General features: G+C 53.0%; 1 protein-coding gene across 1 annotated transcript; it reads right to left on the bottom strand.

Annotated features, from left to right (window-relative positions):
* Positions 1–998: 998 nt before the first annotated feature.
* On the bottom strand, positions 999–8085 carry SLC2A10 (solute carrier family 2 member 10). The gene is made up of 5 exons (XM_068149810.1): positions 7931–8085; positions 4427–5788; positions 3468–3590; positions 2215–2350; positions 999–1435 (listed from the first exon to the last, which is right to left on the bottom strand). Exons 1-5 carry the CDS (start codon positions 7932–7934, stop codon positions 1336–1338), a joined length of 1725 nt encoding a protein of 574 aa, XP_068005911.1. The 5' UTR covers positions 7935–8085; the 3' UTR covers positions 999–1335.
* Between the last annotated feature and the right edge of the window lie 1278 nt (positions 8086–9363).

Here is a 9363-nt window from a genome sequence, read left to right as displayed (position 1 = left end):
GCTGGAGGCTGGCTTGAACTCCTAGGGCAGCACCGACACTTTTCTCCCCAGTAAATCAGAGCCAGCTCTGGCACAGCTCAACGTTCATGGGCTTGTCTGCTCCACCCACGCCGTTTTACACGTGTCCTTGTGTGCCAGGAGGGGACAGCACCTGCAGTGCATCAGGGACTTCAGAGACACCAAACTCCAGCTGCAGCACAGGTGGGTGATGATGGGGGTGACCCCTGCTGCTCAGTGGGAAAAGCACAGCCCACAAAGTGATTTAGGCAGAGGCCAAACAGCTATAGACTTGAGTTGAGGTCAAGGACAGATCAGTCTCATGTTTGTTGTGGCTTCTGTTTGAGGCAGGGGTTTGGGTGACGTGGCCACATCCTGTGTTTGTCCCTGTGGTGCCAACTAGGTGGCCCAGCCTGTCAGCCACTAGGCCCCAGAGAGCTGCATTTGCAAGGGAAAACCCAAAGCTTTGAGGCTTTGTTCCTTAAGGGGCTCAGAAGATGCAAGGCTGGCTGTTCAGCAGGATGCCAGCTCCTTCTCCCCTCTCACAAGGTTTTGGGGGCAAACCTGATGTTGAGTGGTTTTTATAATGTGCACAAAGGCAGACAAGTTAATCAAAGAATGTCCAATTGTAAGAGGTGGGAAACTTGTCTAAGGTCCCAGAACATTGCCTGCATTCTTGAATGTGCAAACTCTGTTTGTGAATGCAAACCAGGCTCTATGTCCAAAGGCAAGCAGGCAAGCATGCAGGAGATGCACTTCTGCAGGCATGGGTCTTGGGTGGTTGGCTGGGTAAGCTACTGGTCCTTCAGCCTCTAGGCAACAGTGAATGAGCCAGCACTTGTTCTGCCTCCACTAAAAGAGCATTTATCTGCCTTAATTCCCATCTCAGACTTCAGGCTCCTGCACAGATGTTATAGAGGGGGATGATATTAATGCCTGCTGCTGTGTTTGGCACATTCCTCCTGTGGTGCCTTCCATAAAGCATCACATATTCAAAGAGCTGGTAAATAAAACACCTTGCTCACAGCTGAGCTGCATGGCTGGAGAGCACCATCAGCAACAGTTGTGCTTTAATTCCTTTGTATAAAATCATGAACCCCTTCAATGACAGGAGCTACAAACCATGACAAGGAAAGGTATCAAAGGAAGGATGTGTTCCCTGGGCCAATGATCCTCCAAGGAACCAAAGGACAGCTATTGGCATGTCCCAGGATCTAAGGCACTGTGGTGAGCACCACCTCTGAGGAGAGGTTAGAGGTCATGGAGAAGAACTGTCTGGATGGCACAGCCTGCTCCTCTTCCCAGAGCAATGCTGTGGGCATGTCTCTGGCTTTGGTTTCATCTGCTGCTGGTGTGCTCCACTCTCTGGTACTGGGTGTGCAAACAGCTCGCTCCTCCTCTTCCACGTCTCTGCTGGAACACGTTTCCTTCCCACACCCTGGAGAGCAATGGTGAAAGTCAGCTGCAGCTCACCCAGAGCCAGGCAGAGGTTTACAGCAGTTACCCCTCTGCATGGGGTGCGTGCTCCCTCCCCTTGGCATCATGGATGTGTGGGTGAACAACTTCCCTCTGCTCCCACAATGCCTGCCCTGCCACCTGCTTCACAACCAGAACTGCACAAGCACCCTCCATCTTCCCTAGCCCATTACAGGCTTTGCATGGAAATTACCAGGTGAGGGCCCATGGTATGTGTTACACCAGGAGGTGTCTCTGCCCCAGAGCAGAAGGATCAGTCCTGGATTACTCTAAGGACCTCACTATCCTGACCTGCCTGTGCTGTGCTCTGGCTCTGCTCTCCTCCCCTCCCCCCCCCTAGGCCTTGTTTTCACACCTTTTCCTCTCAAGTGTTACTGGTCCCTGGAGGTGTTCAAAAAGAGATTGGGTGTGGCATTTGAAGCAATGGTTTAGTAGTCATGAGCTGTTGGGTGGCAGGTTGGGCTTGATGATCTCTGAGGTCTTTTCCAACCTTATTGACTCTATGCTATGATTCTATGGTGCCCTTCAGCAGCATGGCCACATGGCTCAGGGCAGGGACCTGCTGATGAACCACACTGCAGCCTTCACAGCCTGTCCCACAGCCCCGCTGCAAAACTGCAGATATTCTCAGGGCACTGACCAGGCTCTGCAACAGCCCTGGCATGCCCAGTGCCATCGACCCCAGGGGCTGCTGGTGGGACGCAGCCAAAGCCATCACCCAGGCTAGCAGGGCACAGGTACCGTTTCCTGGAGAACTGTTGGTCAATCTCCTCCAGGGACTGTCCTTTGGTCTCAGGAACAAAGCAGTAAATGAAGGTGACAGCCAACACTCCCATCAGGCCATAGAGAAGAAACATCCAAGAGAAGCCAATGGCATCTGCAGAGAGACTCAAGTGTGTGAAGGTCTGTTGGAGGTAGGTCGCACTGTGGGATGCAAAGGAAGCTGGCTGCTGGCTGCAAGGTGGTCATAGGTGCCTGGTGTGGCCAGCAGGAGCAGGGAGGTCATTCTGCCCTGTACTCAGCACTGGTCAGGCCACACCTTGAGTCCTGTGTCCAGTTCTGGGCCCCTCAGCTTAGGAAAGATGTTGAGATGCTGGAAAGTGTCCAGAGAAGGGCAACAAAGCTGGAGAGGGGTCTGGAGCACAGCCCTGTGAGGAGAGGCTGAGGGAGCTGGGGTTACTTAGCCTGGAGAAGAGGAGGCTCAAGGGAGACCTTCTTGCTCTCTACAACTACCAGAAGGGAGGTTGTAGCCAGGTGGGGGTTGGTCTTTGCTCCCAGGCAACCACCAATAGAACAAGAGGACACAGTCTCAAGCTGCACCAGGGGAGGTTTAGGCTGGAGGTTAGGAAGAAGTTCTTCCCAGAAAAAGAGACTGGCCATTGGGATGTGCTGCCCAGGGAGGTGGTGGGGGCACCATCACTGGAGGTGTTTAACAAAAGACTGGAAGAGGCACTCAGTGCCGTGGTTTAGTTGATTAGATGATGTTGGGTGAGAGGTTGGACTTGATGATCTTGAAGGTCTTTTTCAACCTGGTTAATTATAATTCTAGTTCTCATTTTGGTAAGTCCTCAAAAGGGCAGGGAAAGCTCCTTATTGGCAAAGTCTGGACCAGGAACTAGCAAGGGAGAAGGACATTTCACACCAGGCCTTGCTACCAGCACCACAGAGGGAAGGAGAAGGCAGCTGAGCCTCAGGGTCCAGCAGTGCTCACTGAGTGCCTCAGCTCAGAGCTCTGCCAGCAAGAAATATCCTGAAGCTGCAAGCTCTCTGTTTTACTGCAGGACAGCCCAGGGGGATGGGGATGATTTTTATGAAATGGGTGGTGGAGAGGCTCAGACCATCCCTGCTGTTGCCTGCTTTTTCTGCTGTCAGGGGCACCAGGCTTGCACCTATCCTGGTGTCAAGGTTCAAACAGTTTAATCTCTCAATGTCCTGTGGTGGCCACTTGCCCATAGCAGCTGTGGGAGACGGAGGGATTGGGGATGGCCACTTACCAATGAGGTCCAAGAAGGAGAGGCTGATCAGTAAATTGGCAGCCCAGTTAAAACTGTTGCAGAAGGCAAATGCTCTTCCTCTTATCCCAGCAGGATAGATCTCGCTGAGGACCAGCCAGGTCACTGCACAGATTAGAGAGATCAGAAAGAAAGTTGTAGGGGGTAGGCAATTTATTTGGGAAGTAAGCAAGAGAGACTTCAGCAGGGGGCTTAAACTCTGGCTTCACCCAGCAGCCGGTGGGGCCAAACATTCATCTCAAGAGTCAGCTGACAGCAGGAAATGTCAAAAACTCCCACTTCAGCACTCTACAGAGGAATGAAATACCGAAGGAGAGGCTCAGGGTGCAAAGAGAGCAAGGGAGTCAGTCATTTGCATTCAGGGGAGGTGGCAGGATGTGCTGCTTGTAATGAAATGAGGAAGGGGTAGGGCTGGGGTAGCAATGGTGCAGTTGGGCTAACAGCAGAGCTAAAGCAAAATGTCTTAAAAGTAGTCTCCCCTATCCCAGGGTTATTGGACAGGGTCACTGTCAAACCCATGTGATGAACAAATAATGACTTTGGAGAGACAAACTGATACTGAGAACATTCTGAGGAGGTTCCTCTTCCAGTTCTGCCACAGACTTTCTTCACCACACAGGAGAAACCACTCAGTCCTCTGTCTCCCTCCTCATCAGGGTGCTAGGAAGGTTAGACAGTGCTTGTGGGATGCTCTGATTTTGCAATGAGCTAGACAGAAGCAAAACCATTACAAGGGCAGAGACAGCATGGAAGAGGAAGTACCAGTGCTGCACCAGCCCTGAAGCTGACCGAGCTGGACGTTACCCAGGGGGCTGAAGGAGATACATGCCCAGTTCCCAGTGGACTGCTTGGTAAAGTGGATACCTAATGGATGTTTCAGGCAGACTGTAAAGAACTTGATTCCCTGGGTTACGTCAAGGATACACAAACATCACACTTACTTGGTCCAAATCCAACTGAGAAGGCACTCACAAAAGCCATCATGCTCAGCAGTGTAATCCAGTTTAACACCTTATGTTCTGCCCAGGGAGCACCACTGAAAGGAGGGCCTGTGCTTCCCACTGCCTCTTCCAAGCCCCTCTTCCAGGTGAGGGAAGAACCAGGAACCACCTCCATGCTTTGAGTACTGCCAAAAACTTTTGTAAGACTCCTCGTGGCAGCAAACCCAGGACCTGCCTGACCTTTGCCAGCACCTAATGCTGGTGGGATGGGCGAGACAGCAAGCTGGGAGGATACAGGTGTCAGGGGGCGCTGGGTGAGGCTGTGGGATGCATTGGGGTCCATGGCTGCTTTGCAGTCCCTGGCCATGGCCAGCGGAGCAATGCGGCTGCTGAGGCCAATGGTGGTGACAGAGATGGCCATCACCACGCAGCCAGCCATGAGTAGCACTCTCCTGCCAGCCCTGTCTGCAAAGGCCATTGCAATGAGTGTGGCCACCACTTTTATTGCCCCTAGCCCAACAGAGGCCAGGATTGCTGAGGAGTTGCTCTGGAACCCCACTGAGTGGAAGATTTTGGAGGCATAGCCCAGCACATTGGGCTGCCCAGTGAACTGCTGGAAGAGTACCAGTCCCAGGCCCACCAGAGTCCTCCTTCTCATGTTGTCTCTGGTCCTGAAAAGGTCAAGAAATGAGTAATGCTTCTCCTTATAGGGCTCCTTCTTTGCTGCTGCTCTGTCCTCAGAGTCCTGCAACTGAATGAGGCCCTTCTGGTAGTCTGAGTCCCATGAGCTTAATTTAATTGGGTTCACTGGGAGAAAGAGGATGCTGAGGAACTGCATGGCTGTGGGGGGAATGGCCAACCCAAACATGTACCTCCATCCCTCATCCACATCTGCAAAGATGTAATTCAGTGCATAGGAGAGCAGGATTCCTACGGTGATGCCTGCTTCGTAGAGAGACACAAGCAACCCTCGGCGCTGAGCAGCCACCATTTCTGAGACGTAGATGCAGCAGGCCATGGATGAGATAGAGATGGCAAAGCCCACAGTCACACGCCCAATGACAAGACCAAGAAATGACCTTGTCAGTGTCAGAACAAGGCTGCCAACCAACAGCACCAAGTTGCTGACCAGGATGGCTCTCCTCCGTCCGTGGCGGTCGATGAGGATCCCCCCAACCAGAGAGGCGAGGAGAGCTCCAATGAGGAGGGAGCTCACAAGAACTTCTTGCCTGAAGCAGCTGAGGTGAAAGTCTGTCTGCAGCTGCAGCAGAGCACCAGAGATAATCCCCAGCTCGTAGCCAAATATCAGCCCGCCGAGGAGAGAGACTGTCGCAGACAAGAGGAGGACCAGCAGTGCACGACCTGGAAAAGCAGCAAGGAATGCTGGGTTCAGGTTTTGGTCACAGGCAGGCAAGCTGTCAGCATAAACAAGCTGGAAAAAGCTCTCCCAGAACATCCAAAGTTTTCCATCTACAAAGCCACGATGATGCATTTCCCCCTAAGTCACATGCAGAGTGGCACTCGCAGATAGTCACCAACCCACCAGCCCTGCACACGCTTCCACTAGCTGCAGGGGCACCCATCCGGGGTGCAGAGCTGTGAAAACAGAACTTTGTTAACAACATTAAGTCTTGTGTTTAGGTGAAGAGCAGTGATCTGTAGTGCCTGGAGCTGCATGAGGGATTCTAATTACAAAAGCTGTTCTGGGCAGGAAACACGGCTCCTGCTTTCTGGTCCTGAATCGTTCTGCATTATCACTGCTGTGTTTCAGTGTCTGTGGCACCACCAGCTCTCACTGCAGGCTCTGCAATCCCATTCCCTACCCTGGTGTTGAAGACACTGCTCACAAAAGTTTGGTTTTCCCAGTTAGTCTTGCATTCTCAACAGAACCTTATAGGGGTGGCTCTGATTTCCTCATCTCTGCTTGTGCAGCACACAGTGCCCAGGATGCCTGAGCCAAGCACAACGTTCTCAGATCTAGGACTACAGGGTGAACTTCATGAGCTGGAAAGCCCACTGTTGCCTGCTCCGCAAAAGAAGCAGTTCTTTGACCTTGGCCTTCCCACACAGCTGACCATGCAAGTGAGGCAAGTATGTAAGTTCAGTTAAAATAACTTAAAAACAACAGCAAAAGCAAACCAAGCCCCAATCAACCAACCCTCAAAAATAAAGAAAGGTGCTTGCTGCACATGCCTCTCGCCCTGGGGAGAGGATGAAAGGAGGACCATGTGTGAACCATTAGTCATGTTATGGCAGGGGGCTCTGCACATGGCATGAGGCAGTGCTGCAGCAAGGACCCCTGGGGACATCAGGCCCCCTCTCGTGACAGTATTGAAGGCACTGGTAAAGTTCATTAGAGGTTTCTGCTCGTTTCAAGCACATTATACCATCTGTATTCTCACACTGGCTTTGCCTAATCACAAATACTCAAGAGTTTCAGCAGACTGAATGTGGAAAGAATGTAGACACAGCCACCAGCTGATGGCAGATTGTCCTCACCCTGCCTGTGGGCTTCTTCTCCCTCCTAAGCTGTGTTTAGTAGGAAATGTCTCTATTTGTCCTTTAATTACAGCCAGCAATAAAGGGATGGCTGTATGTACATTTGGATTGAATCTCCTAACACTGGGTGCTGCCTTTCTGTCCCTGACACTTTCCCAGCTACACACCAGTCCCTTCACCGTGCTGTGTGCCTACCTGTGCTGCTTTCAGCACTCCTTGTACAAGTAACACAGGTAATTAGAAAGAATATTTGCTCACTGGGAACAAAAGGACTTTGCATAATGTGGACATGCCATTAGTTTCAAGACACAAACTCAATTAGACGCAGGCAGCCCCACTGCAAATACCAGAGCCGATCCCATCCTAGTTTGCTGCATTTCCTGCTGAGCAGCAAGAGTTTTATGAACTCTGACTGAAATCCAGCTTTGCACAGTCTGCTCTGATGTCGCTGGGGAACGCCAGGACCCTTCATATCTTCACATAAGGAGAGAAAGTTTGGTGGATCTGACAAGGTGCTGTGCCAGGAGTTGCCCTGCCTAGGGCAGCCTGGTCGAAGTGCTCCGGACTGGGCAGTAACCAGCGCCGCTGACCTGGCTGGGACTGGGCTGCCTTTTAAAGCGGTGCAGTCCCTCCCTGCACACACCAGCGCCGCTGCCTCTGGCGGAACTGCGCTGGCCCCTCCGGACCCGCTGAGGCTCTGCCCCGCCAGCAGCCCTCTCCTTCCCGTGGTGGGCTCCAGGGATGGCCCAAGGGGCTGTGCACGGTACAGGCTTTGTCTCTTCACGTTTGCAGCGGGGAGTGCTAAAAAAATAGAACGGAGGTGGGGGGCAGGGAGCTGCAGCCGCAGCCTGTCGGAAAAGCTGAAAACTCTTTCAATAAAAACTTTTTCCTGGGGCAGGACGCGCCCGTTCCCAGCCCGGCTGCGCCTTCCCGAGCCGGCCCCGCCGCTTCCCTCCCAGCTTCGGGCCCCCCGCTGCCCCCCGCCCCGGCCCAGCGGGGACTCACCCATGGCGCGGCGGGGCAGAGCCCGCGGCGCTCCGCGGCCCCTGGCGTGGCTCGGTTCGGCTCGGGGCGGAGCGGGGTCCGGCGGCCAGAGCGGGGCCCCGCAGCGCCACGTCGCTCACGCCCTGCCTCCTGGCCGGGCAGCTTGGGGCTTGTAGTCGCCCTGCCCGCCCCTCGGGGAGCCTGGGGGGTCTCGGTGGGGGGCGGCCTCGCTGCTCGGGGCCGCCTCCGGGCGAGCACCGCCCCGGGAGCTGCGGCAAAGGGCCGGGGACAAGGAGCGTCACTCCGCGGGGTGGATGTGGCCAGCAGGACCGGGGCAGGCATCGCCTCTGGGCGGTGGTGACGCCACACTTTGAATACTGGGTTCAGTTTTGGGGCCATTATTCCAAGAAGGACATGGAGATGCTGGATAGGATCCAGAGAAGGGCAATAAAGCTGGTGGAAGGGTCTGGAGAACAGGGCTGGTGAGGAGTTGCTGAGGGAACTGGGGTTGTTTAGTCTGGAGAAAAGGAGGTTGAGGGGAGACCTCCTTGCTCTCTACAACTCCCTGAAGGGAGGTTGGAGTGAGGTGGGGAAGTAATACCAAGTAACTCTCCCAAGTAACATCTCTGAAGTAACAAGCAATAGGACAAGAGGAATTGGTCTCCAGTTGTGCCAAGGGAGGTTTAGGTTGGATGTTAGGAAAAATTGCTTTCCTGACAGCATTGTCAAACTTAGAACAGGCTGCCCAGGGAGTTGCCATCCCTGGAGGGGGTTAAAATTGTGTAGATGTGGTGTTGAAGAACATGGTTCAGTGATGGGTTAACAGCTGGACTTGAGGATTAAAAGGTCTTTTCCAAGCAAACCAGTTCTGTGCTTCTGTGATTTTATGAACTAATCTGGTGGGACAGGCTCCCACTTGCTGCACCTTAACCTGTGGCTGGGCAGGTGACTGCTCCACGCAGCCCAGGTTAGCTGGTGCAAGGTGGCAGGGGTCATTTTACCAGAGGGATAGTGCAAATTGGTCTGGATAAAGGACAGAGCAAGATATGGCTTTGGTTGCTGGAATGACAGCTCTGTCCCCAGTCTATCTCACTTGATCCAGGAAAGGAATTCCTCTCCTTGCTGACTGTAGACCCTCTTTGATGCAGAGCTTCACCCCTCTGGACTACAAAGTCTCTAGAAAGCCCACAAGAGACGGACAATTTATTACCATTTTTAGGTAGCTCAGCTGGGGAAAATCTGCTAGGAAAGGAGTCACCACTTCAACCCCCCCCTAAAAAATAGAATAAAATAAGGAGAAGCATGACTGAGTTTGCAGTCATAACTGGAGTCTCTGGAGCTTATCTCCTTCCCCCTCCACAGTGCTCCATGAAGCAAAGCATTTCAGTATTCAACTTCCCTTGCAATTAACATTCTTCTGCTGCTGAGCGGAACAGAAACTTTCCTGCTGGCTA

The sequence above is a fragment of the Melanerpes formicivorus genome, unplaced genomic scaffold, assembly GCF_026170545.1.
Source record: "Melanerpes formicivorus ecotype bairdi unplaced genomic scaffold, bMelFor1.0.p_v2 SCAF_19, whole genome shotgun sequence".
Taxonomy (NCBI): Eukaryota; Metazoa; Chordata; class Aves; order Piciformes; family Picidae; genus Melanerpes; species Melanerpes formicivorus.
This window is presented reverse-complemented; position numbering and strand designations above follow the sequence as displayed.